The sequence below is a fragment of the Scleropages formosus genome, chromosome 3 (genome assembly GCF_900964775.1).
Source record: "Scleropages formosus chromosome 3, fSclFor1.1, whole genome shotgun sequence".
Lineage (NCBI taxonomy): Eukaryota > Metazoa > Chordata > Actinopteri > Osteoglossiformes > Osteoglossidae > Scleropages > Scleropages formosus.
In genome coordinates, this window is record NC_041808.1 from 22,049,497 (window position 1) to 22,074,205 (window position 24,709).

The 24,709-nt window shown below is 45.0% G+C and overlaps 1 protein-coding gene and 1 pseudogene across 5 annotated transcripts; both read right to left on the reverse strand.

Moving 5' to 3' along the window:
- Positions 1-3,139: 3,139 nt before the first annotated feature.
- LOC108934933 (ADAMTS-like protein 2) lies at positions 3,140-24,643 on the reverse strand. 5 transcript variants are annotated; one of them, XM_018753159.1, is made up of 19 exons: positions 24,626-24,643; positions 23,101-23,234; positions 18,171-18,304; positions 12,644-12,719; positions 12,286-12,388; positions 11,831-11,976; positions 11,616-11,739; positions 11,077-11,157; positions 10,615-10,790; positions 8,178-8,598; positions 7,463-7,829; positions 7,203-7,309; positions 6,138-6,264; positions 5,609-5,822; positions 4,953-5,108; positions 4,501-4,671; positions 4,083-4,259; positions 3,702-3,846; positions 3,452-3,570 (listed from the first exon to the last, which is right to left on the reverse strand). In XM_018753159.1, exons 2-19 carry the CDS (start codon positions 23,197-23,199, stop codon positions 3,452-3,454), a joined length of 2,943 nt encoding a protein of 980 aa, XP_018608675.1. In that variant the 5' UTR covers positions 23,200-23,234; positions 24,626-24,643. The 5 variants fall into 5 exon arrangements, with proteins under 5 accessions (XP_018608674.1, XP_018608675.1, XP_018608676.1 ...); XM_018753158.2 differs by lacking the exon at positions 24,626-24,643 and having other exon boundaries at positions 3,140-3,570; positions 23,101-24,162; XM_018753160.2 differs by lacking the exon at positions 24,626-24,643 and having other exon boundaries at positions 7,203-7,306; positions 23,101-24,162.
- On the reverse strand, positions 13,859-14,002 carry LOC114910306 (uncharacterized; annotated as a pseudogene).
- Positions 24,644-24,709: the final 66 nt, after the last annotated feature.

The window sequence follows — 24,709 nt, forward strand, 5'->3', positions numbered from 1 at the left end:
CAGGTCGCCCTCCGCAGCAATGGGGCCAGTTCTTGCTCTCCTTCCAATGCCTTTCTTTCACTGAGCTCAATTAATACCTTCCGAGTTCTGCATTTCATCATGGAAAAACATTCCTTTCACACACAAATACATTTTTTACAATCATACGTTATCAGAAAATAATCCTGCTGTTCTGGCTGGTACTGTACTGCACTGGGAATTTTTAAACGGATGCATTTCATATATTTGAAAAAAACACACTTATCCCCCCCCATTCTCTGGTCCTTATTCATTCCTGATGATGGAGAGATTACTGAAAAACCTGCCAACAAAATTACTTGTTTCATTATTTCTTATGGGAAAAAAATCAATTTGTCCTAACCCTATGCCAAGTTCACCCCAAATATGTCTGTCACAAGGAAAAAAATGTGTAACTCTTTAAAATAACAATTAAGTCATTTTTTGTATTTTTTGATCTTGTCTGAACCACTTTTTTGAATAATTCCAGGAGTTATAGTAGCAAACGTGGGCCTGTGTCTAGAAAGCATATTCATCATTGTACATTTGAGTTTTTTAGTCTAAATTTGGAATAAAGGCAAGAGCAATTAATTTTTTTCATTACATTTTATATTGAAAGTCATTCTTCATGTACTGTATAAATTAAAGCAAAACTGCAGAGCGACACAATAGAGCTGAAATGGTACATGGTGAATGAGTGCACTCACACTCACTTGCCGGTAACTGCTTCTACTGGTCAGGGTTGAGGCAATCCAGAGACTTTTCCAGAACCAATGGGCCCAAGATGGGGGCCAGGGGCGGGGTGGGGCCACCGGTCCATTGCAGGGTAACCACATACACAACAGTTACACAAAAAATGGGCAATTTAGAGTGTCTCATTCCCCTGAACTGCATGTTTGCGGACTGTGCGAGGAACCCGGGAGAACATGCAAACTCCACACAGACTAAGCTGGAGTCGATCTCATGCCTAAAAAGCTTCCCACAGGTCATCGGTTTCAAGTGCAGTCTCAGTTTATCACACCGTAGTAAAATGGTTTCACAGTTGGTCACTCCACCGAGATGGCCCTTCTGGCGATGCCTGATGCTCTCCAAGCCACTAGAGCCACCTCCCTCTCCTCAGTCCTCATCCTCCTCAATCTGTCTGCAGCGTTCGACACAGTCAAAGGATCAAAGGAGCAGCACTAAGATAGTTTGAGTCCTACCTATCTGACAGATCCTATCAAGTGGTCTGGCAGAGCTCTCGTTCTTCTCCTCCACCTCTCAACCGGTGTCCCACAGGGCTCGGTACTGGATCCTCTGCTCTTCTTGACCTACACCTCCTCCCTCGGCCCAGTCATTGCCTCCCATGGATTCAAATACCACTGCTATGCTGATGATACCCAGCTCTTCCTCTCCTTTCCACCTGGTGCATCAGACATCTGCACACGCATTGCTGCCTGCCTGTCGGACATCTCTGCATGGATGTCTGATCACCACCTACAACTCAACCTCTCCAGAACAGAGATTCTTCACCTCCCAGCTGGCCCGTCCTCCTGTCACGACCTATCGATCAAATTGGACAACTCACTCATTTTGCCTACCTCCTCAGCTAAGACTCTGGGAGTAATGATTGACACGAGTCTGTCTTTCTCTCGGCACATCGAAGCCACAACCCGGTCCTGCAGATACATCCTGCATAATATTCGTCGGATCCGTCCCTACCTCACAACTGACTCTGCCCAACTACTTGTCCAGGCCATGATGACTTCCCGTCTGGACTCCTGCAACTCTCTCCTGTGTGGCCTTCCTGCTACTGCCATCAAACCTCTACAGCTGATACAGAATGCTGCTGCACGAGTTGCATTTGACTTGGCAAAGCATTCCCATGTATCTCCTCTACTCGTTTCTCTGCACTGGCTTCCTATAGCCCCCGGATCAAATTTAGGACCCTGGTTATTGCGTACCAATGCATCAATAGAACTGCTCCCAGCTATTTACAAGACTTGATCAACTGCTACACCCCAGCCAGACCCCTTCGCTCCTCTACTTCTGCTCGGTTGGTGGTCCCACACACAAAAGGTAAAGCATGGAGGTTCTCGGTTCTGGCTCCGCTGTGGTGGAATGACCTTCCCCTCTCACTCAGAACTGTGGAAACTCTGTCTACATTCAAGAAGGGTCTGAAAACTCACCTTTTCCGGACCCAATTTGCCCAAGATCTCTCCAGCTCATGTATGGTGTAGATATTCATGCTTCGTAACTTTATGAGCATCCCCAGATAAGCCTTTATACAGCTGCTACTCCAGGATTTTATGCGATTGTTTGTATATCTTATTGAAGGAAAAAAAAAACGATGGGAGGTTATTAGGATTTATCTATCCTGCATTTTATGCACCTACTCCAGCGATGAAAATCGATGCATCAAGTGGTAGGTAACAAACTAGGTTTACTTAAGTCATATGTCTGCAGCCATGTCTCTTTCTCTTAATGTAATGATAAATTGTATTTTTGCTGAGATGTACGTCGCTCTGAACAAAAGCATCTGCTAAATAAATAAATGTAAATGTTGCAGATGTGATACGTAAAAATTGGATCAATTGCCGATAAGCGCTATTGATGATCTTGGACTGGATACGTGAACAACCAAATATTGGAAAACTGAATTATGGAGGATGATATATAAAACAAACAAGAAGCCAAGAGAGAATATTTACAAACATCAGACTGTCCTCGACAAGAAATATATCTGCTAGTCTGTAAATTACGTTAAATTATTACATTCACTACAAAAGTTTCAAATAAGGAACGATGTGTTTTTCTCCCTTTGAAATTGCTGGTATACATACAATGTAATAAACACTACATTTAAACTTAATGAGAGTGAAAAACTGACCAAAGGACAGTCTAACACATAAATGGGTTTCAGTTGGGAAGGTGAGATAATATAATCTCATAAATAGCTGGAAATGGCAAGAAGGTGGATTAAGACCTGAATGAACATGAAACGGGTCTACAGTTCCCTTTCCTTAGAGCTTGTGTTGTGAACAATCTGGGGAGGAAACACATACACACACGGGACACTTGTTTTGAGTGTCCATACGCATGCATGCATGTGTGTCCATGAGCATGTGAAAGTAAACAGCCCAGTTTCCTAAAAATAGCCCATCTGGTTTTATTTCAGGTTTTCTAGAACAGTTACACTTAGAAACAATTACACAAAAATGTGTACAGGTAAAATAAAAGGGACAAACTAGGCAGCTTCACCCCAGGTAGCAGTCCATCCAGGAACATGTTGCCCCATGAACCGTCCTGTTCCCTCCTGGGCTCTGCGATCCACTCTTTGTCGGCTGACCCTCAGGAGCTGCCCGCTGGGAGCGGACCCAGCTAGACTGGAGAGCTATAGAGCCCGTTCACTTGGAGCTGCTCCATCTCCCAGGGCAACCCTACAACACACTACAGCGGCTCGCAGGAGGAAACCCTACTGGGCCTTGTTCTTGCATGACAGGCAGCAGGCCTTCCTGTAATACCAGTGTGTGCACAGCTTCACCTTGAGCACCAGAGCGCAGTTCGCTGTCGCCTTGTCCTGGCACGCCTCTTCTGTTTCGGAGACACCGTTATTACAGTCAGCATTAAAAAAAGTAAGCCACAACTGGATTTTTCCGTCAATCCAGTGAATTTACATGCGAAGCACAAGGACGAGACCTGCCGCCCACGTGAGGGGTGCGTACCTGGCGCCTCCGTCGGGCAGGATTGTTCCTCACACACCCGCCTAGCCTCAGGTTTGATCTTGGAGTCGCAGCTGTGGCCCAGCTCCTCACCCTGGTAACACTTGACCTCTCGGACCTTCACCCCACTGCCGCACGTCTTGCTGCACTGATGGAGGGAAAGAGCGTTCGCTGGCGTTCCGCTCTGCCTTGCTCCGAACTAATAAAGCACCCTCAACCCCATCCGAAAACAACTCAAAGCACCTGACACTTAATACGTTTTCACATTTCACAGGGAACAGCTCACCGCATTGTTAAAAAGGGCATTTTAGTCTGTGTCGTTTTTTTTTTTTTTTTTAGAATCGGTCTTTGCGGAAACATTTTATAAAAAACGCGCACAGTTACCTGGGACCACGCTGTGGTAAACCATTTGGAGCAGGGCCTCTCAAAGCAGGCTGCCGTCTCCTCGGGCTTCAGAGCCGGATCACAGGCATGCTCAGGGAACTCCTTGAAGACACCGTTCTCTAGGCCAGAGCAGACCACCTGCCGTGTTTTCGAGCCGCGCCCACAGGTGGCATTACACTGAAACACACACACACCTGCACTGATTTCATTTTTATAATATACTGTATAATAATATAATACATAACTATAATAATATAACAATATTATAAATTATTTTATAATAATGTTAATTTAATCCTCTCACAAAGGAAATTCACCTATCTGGGGGCTAACCTAAGAGGCGAGGGATGGGTGTATTGACTGAGCTGTGAAATGAGCTGAAAGATCAAAATTGAAACGTAGAATTTACTCGGCTCACCTGTTCCCACTCCTGTTCCACCCAGTGGGCGGGACAGTTTCTATCCCCACAGGGGTACACAGCCAGGGGTTTGAGGTCGAGGTCACACTGCACATCGGAGATGACGCTGCCGTGGCTGTTCTTGCACACCACGTAGCGCGTCATGCGGCCCTTTCCACAGGGCCCTGAGCACTTGAGAGCGGAGCGAGCGAGCGAGAGAGACAGACACAGACAGCGATGCTGGACACTGTGACCAAGGAGGACGACCTGCTCAGCCGATTACCTTCGATTCTGTCAAAAATGTCCATTTTCTTCATAGTGGACAATACTGGTTTTCATTCAGTTTGGAGAAGTTGAAGTGTGGTGAAAGCAGACCAGCAACATGCGAACGCTGATTTAACTAGCACGCACAGGAAATATAAACCATGCTGCCGCGGTGAAGCTGTGGTCATAGCAAGAGCAGTGAAACTCACAGGGCCCCAGTCGGACACGGTCCATCTGCGGTCGCACGGCGGCCCCTTGCACTCCCGCTCGGCCGGAGGGCGGGTCGAGTTATTGCAGAGCCGCGTGTCCATTGAACAGCGCACCTCACGGGTCTGCAGGCCCACGCCACCGCAGCGCGCTGAGCACTGACACATTGCAAGGGAGAGCGGCGACCGTCACCAAGCAGCAAACCTTTGTCCGACTTCTTGCGTACACATGAGCATGTAGTGCTTACAGCCACCGCCTCCACATCTGAAGAACTGAGGTTCGAGTCCCACCTCCACCTTTATTACCGTCAATCAAGGCAATTACCGTAAAGTGCTACAGTAAAAAATACCTAGCTGTATAAAGTGGTACTTTAAGTATAAGGATGTTAGAACTGTTACGCACTTTGGTAAAAGCGTCTAAAAAAAAAAAAAGAAAATGTCAATATCTCGCGTCACACATTTGGTTCTTTGTAATATATAACAACAGCAGATATCCAGATGCCATCAACTACCCAAAGAGAAAGTTTAATTCTCTCCTACAGAGATTATAAAAGGGCACATATGATAAAAATGGCATGGTTATAGAAAAGGGATCATAAAAACTGTACAGAAAGGTAAAGGTCTGCAAATACACAGTGTGGTTCTAAACAGGGCCCCACCTCAGACCAGGCAGAGATCTCCCACTGCGGTCCACACGCCTGGCTCCGACACGCTTTTCGAGCCATGGGCTTGGACAGATCAGCTGCGCGGCACAGCTCATCGTACACAGTGCTGTCGAACCCAGGCGCCATCATCCGCCAGCAGCGCACCGTGCGGAACTGGTGGCCCTCGCCACAGGTCCTGGAACACTCGCTCCAACGGCTCGTCTCCCATCTGCACCACACGAACAGGAGGTGTGGGCCGCGCCTTGTGGAACTCAATCCCACCCGTTCAAAGCAACACAGGCTGACCACACCTCAGCAAGCAGACACACAGATCATTGTAAGTGATCTCAAACAGGGATCAGTTTTACATGCCACAGATCTGTGTCTCTCACACACACACCCCAGATCTTAGACATGAACATAGCAACGGGACCATTAAAGCTGTACGGTAACCTACTCTCTTGGATGGAGTACGATATTCCCGGCAGTTATGGCAGCATCCACCTATATCCATCCATCCACCCACCCACCTGGTAATTCTCACCTCGGGGGACACTCTTTCCCTGTGCAGAACTCATGGGTGGGCTCCGGTCTGGTTAAAGCATCGCAGTGGCTCTCGTCTACTTCAGATCCATCAAAGCGAACACACAGGGCATAGGAAATGCTTATCCCTGCGCGAGAACACCATTTTTCTTTAAGTAATGTAAGGGTGAGTGTATCTTCAATATAACTAATATTATTATCCCAACAGTAAGTGTAGCTGTGAGAGCTGCTGCCTTTGGAACCAAAGGTTGCAGGTTTGAATCCTATCTCCAGCTGTACTACCCTTGAGCAATGTACTTGCCCTAAATTGCTCCAGTAAAATTATCCAGATGTCTAAATGGGTAAATAATTTCAGGTAGCTTAACATAGTAAATCGATTTGGAGAAAAGCGTCAGCTAAACGAATAAACGTAGATAATATATGTAGAGAGATAAACGTGTTCTAGGATTTATTTAAAAATGGTGGAAACTAAAAACCTTGAAACTTTCGAGATGCTGCTGTTAATAATCTCATAAAACAACATTTGCTATTTTGGAATTTTAGAGCCAGATTATAAGCAATTATGAACTCTTGCCATCACCATTTCACAGTTAATGGGCAACGCTGAGAGACTAAAAATCTAGCAACTACTCAACAGTTGCTTACAAAAACAGGCACTTTTAGAAATCCAGCAATAGGCTCAAGCCACTGTAGATCTGTTTTACTAGAATTCTGCACATTCTCATTTCTTGTTCCAGGAAATTGTAATCTACTTTATCTTTAGCTACTTCAGGCATTACGGAATATAAAAATATCCTTCTTAGAAGGGGAACAACTAAACAAAATTTAAAGCGTCATACAGCCAGTTGAGAGATTCAGTTAAAAGTTTCTTCCTAACAACTTCTGGCACGAGAGACAGACATTTTGCCAGGATTTTAAGTTGGATCAGTTAAATTCTAGTCCTGCTGGGGTTATGGGATGACAGCAATCTGGCACGTCACCGGCGGTGAGAAACACATGTGAATTGTTGCTAGGGCTAGCAGGGTTTTGGCAACAGAGAGCACGTCAGTGTGGATCATAGCTGCACCTGTGGTACATGTTGAACTGCAGGGTGCATACGCAGATACCTTCCATCTGTACATGTCAGCCAGGCTGATGTCATGATCAAGAGATCCCACCTCAAACTCATTGCTGCTGGCACAAGGAAGAAGGGGTGAGGGACAGAGAGAAAGTGTTTGCAAGGAAACAACTATTCTTCTGAAGCTAAGGAGCATGACAATATTTGAAAGAACCAGCTACGGCTGATAGAAACTTAAGCATGGTATCGCAGCATCACGGTTCCCTCACCTCTCAGTGTCGTGTGCTAGTGCTGGCACCACCTGCTGGAGCTTGAACAGACTGCCCTGCTGAGGAAATGTTCTATTTTGTAGAGGCCCCGTCTCCACTGAGGGTCCAGAAGGGTTCCCATCAATGGGCTCAGAGTCCAAACCCACTGGGCGCACGTCCAGTAACAGGGTGTTGCCTGGGGAGACACCGTTCCGTACAATCTCCGAGTCCTCAGTGCCTGGGCAAGGTGAGGCAACGGTAGAGCCGTTTGCACACAGCTGCTGGGGTGGCCCCGGGCGGGTCAGGCTCCTTAGGAGGGACTTGGGAAGATTATGTGTCCCATTTTGATAGCCAGCATTCCTATAGATTAAGTTTGCCTCCAAATGTGCTAAACAGAAGAAAAAAAGAAAGAAAGAAAGAAAGAAAGAAAGGTTCTGATTGCCACATACATCTTATCATTAACAATTTTACGAGAACTGAGAAATGCACGATTTTAACAAGATCACAGAGTCCCATCCATGGCGCAATATATCATACCAATACAGTGCGTGATCTCTATGTGTCTGTATGCATAGAGTCTCCCAAAGGACTGACATTATGACCTGGAATATGGATCCTAGTCCAAGTACAGTAACATTATATGTTCAGAGACTACAGTAAAGCACACAGTTGGAATACAGGATGACAACAAAGGTGACCACAGGGTGGCTGGGGCAGTTCTCCCAGTCTGACTCACCAAAATCCACCTGGCCCTCAGTACCACGTAGGTCACTCTCCACATTGTTCGGAAGGGATTCTGTAATAGGTTGGAAGGGAGCGATGCTAGGCAGGTTGGTGAGGTTCAGCAGGGGTTCCAGCTCCCACTCTGAGCCCACAAGTTGTGACACACCATCATATGGGGCCTGCAGCATTGTGTGGTTCCTCACCCTATACTCCTCACTAACATTAATCTCGTTGCTGCCATACGAGACCTCTACCATGGTGTCATTGGTGTCCCATTCTGGACTCTGCTGGGCCTCAGGCAGCACTGCCGCTGCCCCATGCTTTTGGAGGAAACCTGAGTCAAGTACCAGAGGTGTTGCCATCTTAGGCTCCACCATTCGAGGAACAGTGTACTCATATGTGATGTGCGGCATCTTCCCATTCAAGTTGTAATACTGAAAGGGAGGCAAAGACAATTGAAAATATATGAGGCAGTAAACAACTAACCAGCTTTCAATGGCAACAGAGAAGACAAAAAGGGTTTAAAACAGCAGAACTACGGGGTATGGACAAAATAACAGAAACATCAACAATAATTAACATAAAGGACCTAACAAGGAGTAGGTCCACTTTTTATCTTTCGAACAGCTTTAATCTTTTTTGAAATGGTGTCATAGAAGTTGAACTGTGTGTAGTGGGATATTGCACCATACATCAAGAAAAAAAGCCTCCAGTTCCTTGACGGATGAAGAAGCCATAAATCACCTTTGCACTCTGTGCTACAGAACGCCCCATAAATCAATGGTCAATCATGGTCAATTGATCAAAGGATCAATGATGTTTAGATCTGGTGACTGGGGAAGCAACGGAAAGCATTTGAAGTCATCCAGGTGTTCATGAAACCATTATTGAATCTGTTTCATGAAGCACTGGGGCATTTCTATCAAGGTATATCATGACAACATCATGAGGGACCAGTATTTGCACTGTAGGGCGCACCTAGTCCTGTAAAATGCCTCATATGCTTTAGCTGTTGTATGAGGCTCCCACAAAATGGTTCCCCATATCATTACAAACCCTATCTATGTTTAACACTTAGCAACAGATGTTGTGGGTTGACCCATACACTTTTTGTTGAGACTGGGTCACAAAGGCACTGATTCAACTCTGTGGTAATTTTTGAGGCTATAATTTTGTGGCATTTAGCAGCTAACCCGTGAAGTGTCCATATATTCTTGTTGGTGAGTTTTGAGTTGAAACCACTGTTCCTCTTTGCCAGTATACGTTGTCCATGTTTGGTGTGTGCTGTCATTATCTTTGAGATTGTTCCCCTTGAGAAATTAAGTTTTCAGTTTTTCTGAGTAATGTACCTGTAAATTGCACACCCACTATTTGGCCTCTTTGATACTCTGTTAGTTGCCTCATGTTACCTTGAAATATCAAAGGACTAGGGCAGTTGGTAGCATACTGGTTAAAACTGATGCCTTTGGAGCCAAAGGTCACATGTTTGAACCCCACCTCCAAATGTTCTTGAGCAAGATACTTACTCTAAATTCACAGTGACTGAAACCACTTGTCCCAAGTGGGATTGTGGTGAGCCTAACCTAGCAACACAGAGCACAAGGCTAGAGGGGGAAGGGACACACCCAAGACATGATGCCAGTCTGCCCCAAGGCAACCCAAGCAGGACTTGGACCCCAGACCTGCCAGAGAGCAGGACCTGGCCAAACCCACTGTGCCCTCTCTACTCTAAATTACCCAGCTGTATAATTTGTTAAATAATTGTAGGTAGCTTATCATTGCAAGTCACTTTGGAGAAGGGTCAGTTAAATGCAAATGTACTGTCAGACCTCTTTATATCTGACACATACTGCAAATTGGCAATCAACCAAGAATGACCCAAGTTCACAGCTGTCATTTGTAACTGATGTAGTTAATTCAAAGTTAAACTTCTTTTAATGTCATGTTTCCACTAGGCTCCGGTTTCCCGTGACCCCGTGAGGGACAAGCGGTTCTGAAAATGTGTGTGTGTGTGTGTGTGTTTCCACTATTTTGTCCACCCCGTTTATGAATGTTACAGTGCAAGACTACCATAAACCCCCAGAAAGAAAATACAGTAAGAGAACTGTCGATAGTTAATTCTCTACGTACATTAAAGTTATCCATTCAGTAAAAATAAACATTTTAAAAATCACATATGAAATATTTTCATTTTTTCAGTTCTAGTGTGTTTTATCGGCATGACAATCTACCAAGGCCATGGTTGAAAATTCTGTGAACAAAATACTTTGTAAAAAATAAATAATAAAAAAAGTATACACGCACATTAAAAATATAGTAGAGAACCAAAACAGAAAAAGCAGTAAAAAATTTGGCATGCCAAAAAAAAGCACACTAAAACTATCAAATAATTCTTTGTGCCTGGCCAACACACTTCCCTGTAGTCAGAAGTCTTATATTTAAATGCCCACCATAACATTCAGTCCCTGGTTGGTGGGGCCCTGGGAAATGATATATTCCAGACCATCAGAGAAGATATTAGCAGGTCTCCTGTACTTGAAGACTGTACCCGCCACATGAAAGTTCCTGGGGTTGTCGATGATAAAGTTCCCATTGAAGAAAAAGTGTCCGGCTTCATCAGAAAGAGCTGAAAAGATGGTGAACGCTCATGCTCACAGCAACGGACATGCCAAGCAGCATAAAGACTTTCAAAACTTTCTCACTTTGGGCCCTGCATTCATGACTGTGGCAACAGTTACACATGTTTAAGCAGCAATTTCACCTTTAATGCACCAACCTCATTTATCGTTTATTTTTGCATCTTGGCTGATGCTCCTGCTACCTGTAATCTGGTCTCAGGTCAGTATGGGTGAACAGGAAGCAACTTGGCTTTTTTCGCAAAATATAATATGGTTGCAAGCCTGAGCACCTACCAAGAATGTTTTCAGTCTTCCGCCTTTCAATGATCTGGATGTCAGTAGCTCCAGCAGGAATACTGGTTATGAACAAGTAACCTGGTTAGAGAAACGCAAACATAAACGAACGAATCTGCTGGGAAAGCAGAGATCGCAACTGTTCAGGCAAAAAACGGGACTCTGAGGAAGTACTTGGGACAGCTAAGAAATAGCAGACAGTTGGTAGCGTAGTGGTTTGAACTATGGCCTTTAGATCTAAAGGTTGCAGGTTTGATGCCGGCTTCCCGATGTAATACCCTTGAGCAAGGTAAATTGCCCTAATAAAATTATCCAGCTGTATAAATGGGTAAATAACTGTAACCTTAACATTGTAAGTCACTTTAGAGGAAAAAGCATCAGACAAATGTAATTCCTTTGAGTCTATAAACAAAAGCACACTGAGAGGTCTGAATTTTAATACAATACATTGCAAGACAAAAATAAGTTTGTGACGTGGCTTGAAATAGCAAGGGAGCATTTCTTTTTTTTTTTTTTTTTGTTGACAACGAAATGTATACCTAACTGTGTGATTCCCTTTCGGTAGGACCCTGAGACGCGGTAGCACGAGTTGCCGGTCCCACCACACACTCCACACTTGTCTACCTTTTTACTGGAGTAGAGCTTCCCGTCACAACCCACCACCTACAATTCATCCACAGGAAAGATGTACAGCAATTAAACTCACGCCACATGCAAGACATGGAGCAAGGCGGGCTTTCGATCCAAGGCCCACCTGACACTGGCCTTCGATGCACACCCCCTGGTAGATCCCATCCCGACAATAAGTGCCATCATGGGCTGGGACCAGGAGCTGTCTCTCCCCAGTGGTGGTGGTACACTGGAGATCACATGGCTTACTGGAAATGCTAATGTAGTCATCTGAACAGGAAAATAGCAGCATTTGACAAGAAAACAGAAATCCAGTAGCTTTCACTTTTAATTTCTAAAAGCAACTTAAAACCTTTCAAGGCAGATTTCTTTTACATCCTCAATTTTATATTAAGGATATTTTATTGTTATTCATCTACCTGGACAGGGAATATGTGATGTGGACATTTTCCAGCACAATGTAAATAATATAAAGACTCATTGTATACCATGGAAGCATATAGATTTTAAGATCACTACAGCAAAAAAGGCCAACCTCCAAGTTCTGTATTAAACTCACTTCCCAAATGACAGGCCCACCTGGGTACAAGGGGACCCATACGTAGTGCCTCTTGCCAAAGGCTTTGCTGTTGAAGGAGGAGCACTGCTGCTGTTTGAAGCTGATTCTGCTGTAGGGACATGGCTAGTGACAAGAGACAGATTTAAAAAAAAAAAAAACTATGAATGAACACTCATTCCAACACCATCAGTGGAATCTGTAACATTTTCAAAATACAGTATCACACCATAAAAGAAATTTACCAAGCCTACATTTGGACTTAAAAGCAAAATAAACCAAATAACAGATGATTAATAAAACAAAATAATACCTAATCCACCTTATTGCCTTTGTTGACAGTGAGGTCATATTTACTGTATAGTTTGAAGCCACCAGTACCTGATGAGGGCACAGCTGGTACTTCTTTGCAGCCCCAACACAAATGGAGATGCTCACATTAGGCACTGCTGTAAGCCTGGACAAAAAAATGATAATCAAAGGCATATTGAGTGGGAATTAGCAAAGGACTTCAAATCCTTTAGCCTCCCTCTGAAGCTTTCATAACCCACTTTTTCACCACTGCCTCCTTCCACCATTTTCCCCAACCCTCAGCCATTCTGGATTGTCTTCCACTGTTGGCCAGGTGTGGAAGGAGCTCAGTAGACTCTACTAGGGCAAGATGGCTGGACCAGACAGTATTATTCAAAGGGTGCTGAAGATGTGTCTGGAGCAACTATATGGAGTTCCTCAGCAAATGTTCAATGTCAGCTTGGAAAATCTCCCAAAGATGTGGAAAACACTCTTTTTGTTACGTACTGCCAAGACAGGGCAACTTACAGATCTAATGACCATCGTCCAGGAACCCGAAAGTCCCACATCACGAAGACCCTTGAAAGGCTGGTTTGGACACTCCTCAAATCCCTGGTCTGGATTGCACTAGATCCTCTCCAGTTTGCCTACTAGGACCACAGTGGAGTGCAAGATGCTGTCATCCATCAGCTGAACAGAGACTACTCCAACTTAGACAAGTACTGCTGCAGTGTGAGGATTGCGTTCTTCGACTTCTCCAGTACATTCACCACCTCACAGCCTGAGCTATTGGGGAAAAGCCGCTGTTAATGGAAGCGGACACATTCGTTACGTCTCGGATTCTGGACTACCTGATGACACCAGTTTGTTAGGGTTCAGGGCTATGTGTCAGACACAGTCTCAAACAGCTCAGGGCCCTTTAAGGAACGGTTCTGGCTCCCTTCCTGTTTGTTCCGCACATTATATATTTCAGGCACGGCATTCAGTGGTGTCATCTACAGAAGTTCCGAGATGATGCAGCAGGTGCATGCAAGAGGATGAGTACGAAGACTTGAAGGACTGAAACAATTACAGCTCATATTTACTTTCTGAAAAGGCTCAGATTTCAGGGTTCCCGACTGAGTTACGGCGAAAAATATTAATTTGCAAGCGATATTGGGCCGTGCAGCACCATGGGTTTGGATAGGGCAAAAAAGGACGCAAAAGCAGCATTTAACTCGAACATTTTATTTTAATACCAACACACAGGGAAATATGGCTTTCGGATCGAGAAGCCCGGCTCAACCAACAGCTACTCTTCTTTTTTTCCCCGCGATCGCAGTCCCCCACTACCAGAAATTGGGCAGTCGAGATTCCCATGTTCGAGGAACTCACAGAGGTCAGCACAGCCCCTTGTACATGGACGAACCGACTTTCTGATCACAGTATCCCCCTCCAACAGATAAGTATCTAGCTGACCTTCCCACACTACTTACTGCACCCCAGCTTCCTCCAACCATACTCGTAGGCACAGTCACCCCATTATTTCCCCCAGAAGTGGCCCAAGTGGTTGCACACCCACATTTCACATTTTTTCCCACAATGCAACTATAACTATTAAGCAAGTCTTCCCGCCTAAACAGAGCAATGCGGGTCGTCACAATATTTTTGCTGAGATCGACACTGGCGACAATATAAATTTGCATGTTATGATTTTTTATGTGCGTGTTCTGTGAGGAGTATCCTATCACATAATTTGTATTGACTTAATTCATAAAATGAGACGCTGCGCGTGAAAGTTTCACTAGAGTGCCAGAATACGGACGGATAAAGGCAAAGCGAGAAAACCTTTCCGCGTCAGGAAAACCATGTCAAAACGAAAATATCAGACTTCTTTCAAAGAATCCTCGTTTCTGTCAAGCGCCAACGCTGATGACACACCTGCTAATTTAAAAAAGCAAGCTCCAGCTGTGCCAGCAATGCGAGAGAGAACGACCGAGACACGCGATCATCTTTCCGTGTCAGTCAATGAACACCTAAGTAAAAGTGCCCAAAGGCATTTCAAAACTTCTTGGATTCAAGAGTTTTCATGGCTGAGGTATGATCATGAGAGAGACAGAAAATATTTTGTGACTTTTGTTCAAAAGCGGGCAGAGAAGTAGCGGGGAAAACGGATTTAATTACCGGAACGAACCATTTCAAAAAGAAAAGAGACTTGAGAAAATACGGCGATAGTCAAAAGCATAAAAATGCTCATGATCATGTAATCGCGAAGAGGGCTCCACAAAAAACACCGTTAGCGCGCGCAGCGTCTCGTGCATGCGAACTGCATGACGAAAATGAATGGAAGGAGCTAAAAGAAAAATTCAACACAGCCTATACGATCGCTCGCATGTGAAGAGTTGCCTTTCACTAAATTTACCTCTCGTATTACTTATGAAGAAAAACGGACTTGATGTGTGCAAGACTTTATGACAATAACACAGCATGTGCTGAGTTTATAGGATGCGTTGCAGATTCTTATGTGGCCACTTAAAAAAAAAAAAAAAAATTATTTGACGCCTGTTTTTTTTCCTATAGGATTGGCTCCTCAGTTGATTTTTTTTTTGTCTGGAGCCCTGGTATGTAGGTCACTGTTGCAGATGTCCTACTGGTCTACTGTACTGGGCGCAGTCTTGCTATGCAGTTGTACATTGGAGCAATGCTACGGGTTATTCACACACACACACACACACACACACACACACACACACACACACACACACACACACATTGTCTGAGACCGCTTGTTCCAAGTGGGGTCGCAGCGAGCTGGAGCCTAACCCAGCAACACAGGGCGCAAGGCCGGAGGGGGAGGGGACACACCCAGGACGGGATGCCAGTCCATCACAAGGCACCCCAAGCAGGACTCGAACCCCAGCCCTACCAGAGAGCAGGACCCGTTGAAACCCCCCTCCCCCCCCAGCTGATTCCAACAGATCAAACAAAGGGTTGACTTGGTCCTGGAAGTTAGTCTGATGCCTCTGGAAGGAGGTGGTATATGGAAGGACATTAAACAGACATTCATTCATTCCATTCATAGACAATAGCCCTCGCTGTCTGCGCACTACCTCGGCTAAACAGAGGAGCATCTTCAACAACGGATTGGTCCGCTTGTGAAATTCTAAGGCAAGTCACCTGAAGTGAGTTCTGCCAACAGCCACTAGGCTTTATAATGAGTACTCTCACTGTCATAGTGACCTCTTAATGGTACTCATCTTGTTTTGTACTGCAGCATGTTCTCTTTCTGTGTCTAATTTCCATATATTTTATTATTTATATATTTCTTTTCTTCTCATTGCATGTGTTTATGTTCTCGCTGAACGCTGTCGCAACCAAGTTCAGTTTCGCTCTGGATTAACAAAGCTTTCATTCATTCATTTTAAAATTGATGCCTAAAACTCTTTTCTGAGCAAGACGACGTGCAATGAGGTATTAACCGTTTCCATTTCACACACATTCTGCCGGTTGCTAAATTTGGCACTGCGGAAAAGGGTTTTGTGCTTACAGGTCTCACTGAGACTACAGATGCTGTATTTTCCCCGGCTCCTTCGCTGTGATCCTGCACCACTCAGAGAGACCAGATGTGGCCCCAACTTCCCCCATCCACCCCTACACAGGGGAGTGCTAATAGGAACCAGCTGGAAGATCTCAAGTCTGGCACTTATCAAGAATGGAATCCCCAGCAACTATGTTAACATTTGCTTTAAAATGTATTTTCTAAATGTACATTCACTTCTGAAAAGGGGGTTCATAGAGACTAGTCACATTTCTCTACCTGCAAAGATTTACAATCATTTTTGTATGATTACGAAGTCCTTAGCTACTCAGTCTTTTGCAGGAACCAGAATGTTTAATTTAATTAGACAGGGGAAGGTTTGAGAACAGAAAAAACAGTATTTGTATTTGTAACACAGAAAAAGAATCAAAACAGATACTTCTATGTGGCTTACAGATAACAGCTGAACATACATTTGAACTTTTTTTTTTTGCTCCAAATGTGACAGATTGTGTAATGAGATTTATACATATTGTCTCATACTGGCAAACAAGTTAAAATTTTAAATTTCATCTTGGACAGAGAAGTGACCTCCAAAGTCTAACCCTATATTTGTCGTGTGATTTAATTGGAGACTGTCCTAAAGAAAAACTGTAGTATCCTAACCTAATGTCCTATACTGGCCATCAATGTGAGGTTTTTATTGAGTTTGTAGTTACTGAAGCCTAATGGAGCTACTCTAATGTAATAACTTAAACCACATCAAACAGGTTATGTGAGGGCTCCCAATAATGAAATAATGTCTGCAATGGCTGTAAATTACACACCCTGGCTTTTGACACAAGTTTGTACATTAAATGTGGTTTATGAGCTACTTGGCAGCTACGAGAAATGCTTTATATAGGCAAAATACACAACTCAAAGACCCCGTCTCCCTCATGGGCCAGAGGAATAAATAAAAAGTGCAGGCTACATAAGGACCACCCAGCTATCCTTAGTTCTCAAGTACACACGTGATAATGGTTATCCTCCCCTAACTGAGGTGTACTCATTTCCTTTTGAATCGGTTTTTTTCCGAAACATTTAACTGCATGTTACACCTATGCCGTGTGTTAACATCTGTACTAAATATCATTTTCTCACAAATCAGATGTGGCATGTCCCATTGGTAGCAATGCAGGGGACAGACCAGGCCCACCGGAATACCAGGCAGTAATGAGCCAAACAGCTCAGTGGTACTCAAACACTTTTTAATCAGTGTATTGAATATCCACAGGGAAAGCAAAGTGGAAGGAGGAGAAGAAATAGAGACGTCGGACTACATTCACAAATGTGATCATCCTGAGCTTTTTTTGCTTTGTCGTTACTATTGACACAAGTTTATATCTTGGATTTCACTGTGAAATACCTCTCCCAGAACCTGTGTATCAAAGATTTAAGAATCCTTTCCGCACTCCCACATTTTACTACCAAACCTGTGTTCAGTGTGTCTGCCTCCTCCACTGTTACCCAGTTACAAAACAGCTCAACACTGGGACATTATGACACATGACATATACCCAATGAGAGCTGCTTTGTTACACGATAACACACCTAAAGCAGTGAAGTATCATCTTTGGTCACATGATCAGACTATAATTTGGAAAATTTAGATAAGAAGGTGACACTGATCTCAAGATCGTGTTATTTTCCCTATTTAACTGAATGGTTTTTACATCCCAGTTTGACAATTGGATATGAAAAATGCATTATGCTCACAAACAAGGTAGAGTGTAAGATAGGTGCCTTTTTGGTCCGAGGAGGTATTTGGATAGCCATCACTTTTTTTTTTTTTTTTAAGAAGACATTTATCATTTCAGCATTCGATTCACCTGGATTGGGGCAATGTAGGGCGAGTATTATTCTTAAGGTCTGTATCGTAGAGCCGCCCCATAAGCTTTTAAAAAAGGCAAGACTGATGCACCAAATAGCACCAAGACAAGTCATACTGTCATTTGAAGTGTGATGCCCAACTAGCAGGAAGGTGAGAGTTGTGCTGTTCCTGTGTTAACCTTAAGCCAGGGTGGGTGTGTCGGTGGGTGGAGGGACAAGAAGGGCTACCTCTGCTGCAGACAATGGCGCTCCTGGGAACGCACCCCTCCTCCACAGGTTCGAGAGCAGGTGGACCAGCTGCTCCACTCCCCCCACCACTGGGCTACCTCTTCAGACTGCCCCGGGGGCTCCTCACTGCTGTCCTGGCAGAGACAGAAACACAGTGCTTCACTTCCACCCTCCAGCCCCCCATCTCCCCTGGAGAGCGGGGGAAGGTTCTACACCCACTTGAATCCCATCTGTGATGCCTGCTTGCTCCTCCACGTAACCTCCCCCCTATTGTGTGAAAGACACTGAAACACAGTTATACTGCTGTTCAGGCAGTCGAAGCAAATTGCCAGTGGAAACAGCAGTTGGATGTTACATTTCCTCAACTACAACAGTCCCGACTTAACTCACTGCTTCTCATATTCTATTGCACCAGAGGGCCGATGTCTGCGTGAGCATCTCGGATAAATCCATCTTGAAATATACACGCTAATTTCAGCAGTGAATTTTAAAAATGGACACTTTAAAGGGTCGTATTAACATTAACATACCGATACACAAGTTGAAGGAGTGATGGACCTGCTGTCTGGACAAGAGCAGTTTACCTCTTGTTGCTCCCTTTTCATCTGACAGGCATGTAGGAAGCTGCCCTCCTTTGTTTCATTGTAAACTACCCATTCGCCATGTCGTTCTCTAAAAGTCCACACACATCTTGTAATGCTTAAAATGCTGACAAACTGTGCTGAACAAAATACTGTGCTTAAACTGTATTTCGACTTTGCTCGTCTTTGCATTTTATTTAATACTGTAAGTTGCTGCTACAGTAACCTGGTTTACCCTCGTCTGTCAAACCCTCTACCCCGCTTCAATTTCTCCATGGGACTCTGGAACTGGCAGGCTGCTGTGAGAAAGGCTAACTTCATACCAGCCTATACCTCTCATCTCTCACTGGACCTCCTGGCTCTAACCGAAACCTGGATCACCCCAGACAACTCAGCCACACCTGCAGCTCTCTCCACTAACTACTCCTTCTCTCACACTCCTCGTCCCTCCGGCAGAGGGGGAGGCACAGGCTTGCTCATCTCTCCCCGTTCGGAATACCCTGTTCTTCCTCTATACCTGCAAGATCTGTCCTCATTTGAATGACATGCTGCGTCTATCACTGCCCCAATCACTCTTGTTGTGGTTGTTCTTTATCGCTCTCCTGGCCCTCTTGGCTGCTTCTTGGAGACCTTGACATCTTGTTGAGCTCTCTGCCAGGGGACAACACTCCGTTGATCCTCCTGGGTGACTTCAACCTACACGTTGATGATATTCATGCAAGCGGCCATCTGTTGCTCGTACAGTCCTTCGATCTCTCCCTGTCCCAATCCCCTGCTACTCACAAAGCAGGCAATTGTCTTGACCTTGTATTTTCCCGTAACTGTGGCTGTCCCGTACTCTCTGTCACTCCGCTGCAAGTCTCTGACCACTTCTTCATTTCCTTTCAACCCTGCCTCACCACTAATTCCTCGCCTCTTTCTGCACCCGTTGTCACCTTCCGCCACAACTTAAAATCTTTCTCACCTTCCTGCTTTGCCTCTGCTACACTGTCCGCTCTCCCTTCTGCTGCACAATTCTTGGATGTATCAACAGACGATGCCACTAACATTTTCCTCTCTGCCCTATCGCCCACCCTTGACTCTCTCTGTCCACTGTCTTCTAGACCAGCACATCCCAGTGCCACCCCATGGCTGACTGATATGTTATGAGCTAACATAACCAAACTCCGGGCTGCAGAGCGAAGATGGCGAAAATCCAAGACTCGCTCGGACCTGTATACCTACCAGTCACTCTTAGCTACTTTTCACTCTGCTGTCTCCCCAGCTAAAACCTTCTACCACAACAAAATATAGTCTGCATCTAAAAAACCACAGACTCTTTGCCACCTTCTCACCCATTCTGTGTCCTCCACTGCCTCCTTCTCCTTCTTCTATCATTGCTGATGACTTTGCTTTGTTTTTCAGAGAAAGTCAAAGCAATCACTGACAAGTTCTCAGCATCACCCGGCCCGATTTGTGCTGGACCTCCCTGCAAAGCTATGCTCTCCAAATTCAAGCCGCTCTCCGAATTTGAAATCTCTGACCTCCTAATATCACACAGAGCCACCACGTGCTCGCTTCATCCGATCCCATCGTCAAGCGGTCTGGCACAGCTCCCGTTCTTTTCCTCTGCCTCTCTCAACCGGTGTCCCGCAGGGCTCGGTACTGGATCCTCTGCTCTTCTCGATCTACACCTCCTCCCTCGGCCCAGTCATTGCCTCCCATGGATTCAAATACCACTGCTATGCTGATGATACCCAGCTGTTCCTCTCCGTTCCACCTGGTGCATCAGACATCTCCACACGCATTGCTGCCTGCCTGTCGGACATCTCTGCATGGATGTCTGATCACCACCTTCAACTCAACCTCTCCAAAACAGAGATTCTTCACCTCCCAGCTGGCCTGTCCTCCTGTCACGATCTATCAATCAAATTGGGCAACTCACTCATTTTGCCTACTGCCTCGGCTAAGAGTCTGAGAAAAACGATTGACTCGAGTGTATCTTACTCTCAGCACATCGAAGCCACAACCCGGTCCTGCAGATACATCCTACATAATATCCGCAGGATCCATCCTTACTTCACAACAGACTCTGCCCAACTACTTGTCCAGGCCATGGTGACATCCCATCTGGACTACTGCAACTCTCTCCTGTGTGGCCTTCCTGCTACTGCCATCAAACCTCTGCAGTTGATTCAGAATACTGCTGCACAAGTTGTGTTTGATTTTCCAAAGCATTCCCATGTATCTCTTCTACTCATTTCTCTGCACTGGCTTCCTATAGCTGCCCAGATCAAATTTAAGACCCTGGTTATTGCATAAAAAGGCATCAACAGAACTGCTCCAAGCTATTTACAAGACTTAATCAACCGCTACACCCCAACCAAGCTTCGCTCATCTACTTCTGCCCACTTGGTGGTCCCACGCATGAAAAGTAAAGCATGGAGGTTCTCAGTTCTGGCTCTGTTGTGGTGGAACAACCTCTCCCTCACACTGAGAACTGCTGAAACTCTACCCACATTTAAAAAGGGTCTGAAAACTCACCTCTTCTAGACTCACTTCGCCCATGATCCCTTAAGCTCACGCGAGGTGTACATGATGTGTACAACTTTATGATCATGCCCAGATAAGCCTTTGCACAGCCACTACTCATGTATTGTACACCTTAAAATAATTTTTTTAAAAATTGTAGGAAGGTGATCAGCAATCATCTATTGTGAGTTTTATGCACTTACTCATGTGATGAACGTCAGTGCATAAAGTGAAAAAAAAAACTAAGTTTACTTAAGAATCACATCTGCAGCTACGTCTGTCTTTCTCCTAATGTAATGCACAAATTGTATTTCTCTGAGATGTACGTCGCTTTGGAGAAAAGTGTCTGCTAAACGAATAAAGGTAAATGTAAGCAGCTTAATGTTCAAACATAACATTATAAGTTAAATCCATGATCACTTTAAAAATATTAATCCCAGTAGTTCTACCCTGTATCAATATACCAGTCGCCAATATAAAAACGTTGTATTTTAGAAAGACAGTGTGAAAACACTGAGGGCAAATATTACTTACTCATATTAGTTTAATTAAGCTATTCTGGCAGTATCAGCTTCTATGGGGCTGTCCACAGTAGCACTGGGTCTGTGGCACACACACCTACGCAGAAAGACACACACCTACAGTCTGTCTTATTGTTATTCCCCTGGCGTTTGACTGGGGTCCTGAAGCCTGTCCAAACACGAATGTGCCAGACCATATGTTTTGTGTCTGGATACCCTCTGGATGTTAAGGAATCTAAATACACAATAGCCCTCCTGACGTTTCAAAGCAGCAGCCAAGGTTTCCCAGCGCTACCCCCGGCTTCGCATTCCAGTACATCATGTACATGAGAGACAGACAGGCAGAGGGACACACAGGCATTTGGGCTCTGTCACTTTTGCGAGCTGGTGCAGGAGCCCAGGAGCCCAGGAGCCCAACCCCCCCCGGAATGTGCTGAGAGGACAAGGAAAAGCCCGGTAATGCGGACAGTGAATTACCAAAAGGGACAGTCGGCACGTCATCGGTGCAGCACTTTGCTACTTTTGTATCGCAATCCAAACGATCAAACGATGTAGTTGTACTTTGTTAAGCGTCATTATATATCAGAAGCGCTTGTCAAAATGCACGTTCTCCCACACTTTTGTTTTTCTCCATTGCTGCACAAATGAAACACTGGTTTTGAAGCGTGCGTTCTGACACCGGCGAAATACTGTACAAGACAAGTGTGTAGACACGCGCTCACACAAGCCACATTGCAATCTTTTACATAAGCCATGATCTGAGCACCGTCGGTGTTTTTTTTTCTCTTTTTTTTTTTTTTTTTTAAGTCTGCAATCAGTGTAGCGAAGTTCGGGGTGAAATCGCTGAATTCGGTGCGTCCCACAACGGCTTCGAGCTGCCCGGCCGGTGATGCAGCCTCATTAGCCGAAGCCCAGTGGACCACAAAGCCTCGTCGTTCTATTGAGGCGCACGAACCGGACGAGCCGTGTGTAGAAATTCCGCCCAGACGCGGAGACTCCAGAAGGGCTTTGATCTCCGATCTTAACGCCCGAAAACACACACACACACAGAGAATCAAGAGTAAAAAGTGAATAATATCACACGACCTAAAAGTCACAAGCGACGCCGCGCGCGCGACTTCTGAAGGTGAGCGTGAAGGGAGCCGCCGAGCGCTGCTTTGTTCGCGGTCCGCTCTGCCTCTTCTCCGTGGGGCTGCAGCAGTGGGCTTGTGGCGCTCACCTACCTACCGCGGCAGCTCTCGCCAATTTCACACAACACGAACGGCCGCAACCTGTGCCACAGCGCACATGGATGGAATAGGAAAGTTAAAGATTTACCTTGAAGCTGGCGCTGGATGCTTCTCCGATGCCGAGAAGTAAAAGGGAGGCGCGGATGAGGGCAGCAGCGCAAGAGCCCGAAGTGGAAAGACAGTGCATGGCTAATGGTTCCAAGGAGGCTCACAGCAGCGGCTCTAATGACAGCAAACCGGACTGTATTAATGGCTTTACAACCTGCTGGCCCGCGGCAGAGGGGGCCGGGCGCGCTACACTTGCGGAACTTGCACCGAGGCGGCTGCGCTTCGTTGCCATAGACGTGCCCTAACCCTAACACTCCGTGTGTGTGCGTTTTATCTGCAACACTTCTCACAAGTGGAGTTGCGACCTACAGCTACAGGAGCTGCGTGAGGAAGGTGGAGAGTAAAGAACCTTTTCCTGAGCTCAAGAACCAAAGTAATGAGAAAGTGTAGATGGAGAAGAACGGTTCAGCCCTCTTAGTTCCCCACACAACGGGAAAACCACTGTAAAAATGCATAGCCTTTTTTCGTACAACGGGATTACTATTCAGAACAACGACATTTTTAACGCTTTATTTTACACCAACTACTCTCAAACAATGGCGGGTTTTTTTAAGGAACTATTCCGTCAGTGCAGCTCAGTTCCTGCGCGGCCTTCAGTCCACCTTCTACACAGGTATAAAACTGTGTAATGAGGTGAAAAGCCATCAAAGTGCAGGCAATGAGCACGATTAACGAAAGAAAACCATTGTCCTATTTATTTCAAATACTTCTGAGAGAAAATGAGTGGGCAGCATAGTTTCTGTGATGCTTTCAGGCTGTCCTGCAAAGTAGTACAAGGACATGAGCTTTAAAAACAAAAAGTTTAAACATTAAAAAGTGCAGTCTTCTTAAATTGAATTTCCAGTGCCTGTTGAGAGTATTTGCAATGCAGTGATTCACAACGTAGTTCATACAACCCCTCTCACCTCTAGAAAATTATAGTGGTGTGCAGCGCTCTGGTCTGGGTTGGATGGGGCGGAAAAAGACAGCGTTTATTTCGAACCTTGTATTAGTACACCGACACAGACCGAAATAATGCGCTCAGGCCAAGGATCCCATTTCCTGAAGAGTGTACACCTCAGCCTGCTTAGGCACCTTTAGGCTTTTTCTGTCTCTCTTTATCAGTCACTCTATTATTTTCCCCATAAATCCCCCCAGTGGTTGAACACTTTATTCACAATTTTCCCATAATCCAACTACACTAGATCCGTCTCCCGCCCGAACTCATACTAACGCGGGTCGTTACCTTATCCTCCATAAGTTAAAGAAAACACCTTTAAAATAAACAGAAAGGGGTATTTTAACAGGCAAAGCACACAGGTTGCTCCATACCTGCAGCAAAATAAAAATGGATTTTAGGAGTAATGTCCTTAATTGGAAAATATTAGAACAGTAACTGGTGAAGCACTTATTAACCAGTCACGTAGTTTAAAACATAATCTGTCCGTGAACTGGTTTAAAACAGTTCAGTTGTATTAAAACATAATATTGTAAAAATAAAACATAAATAAAAGATGTTTTCCCACCATTGTTAGTGCAGTCCTTCCACTGAAGAACGGATTTCGGGGACAACAGAAGGCAGCCAAAAAACATAACCTGTAAAAAGTATA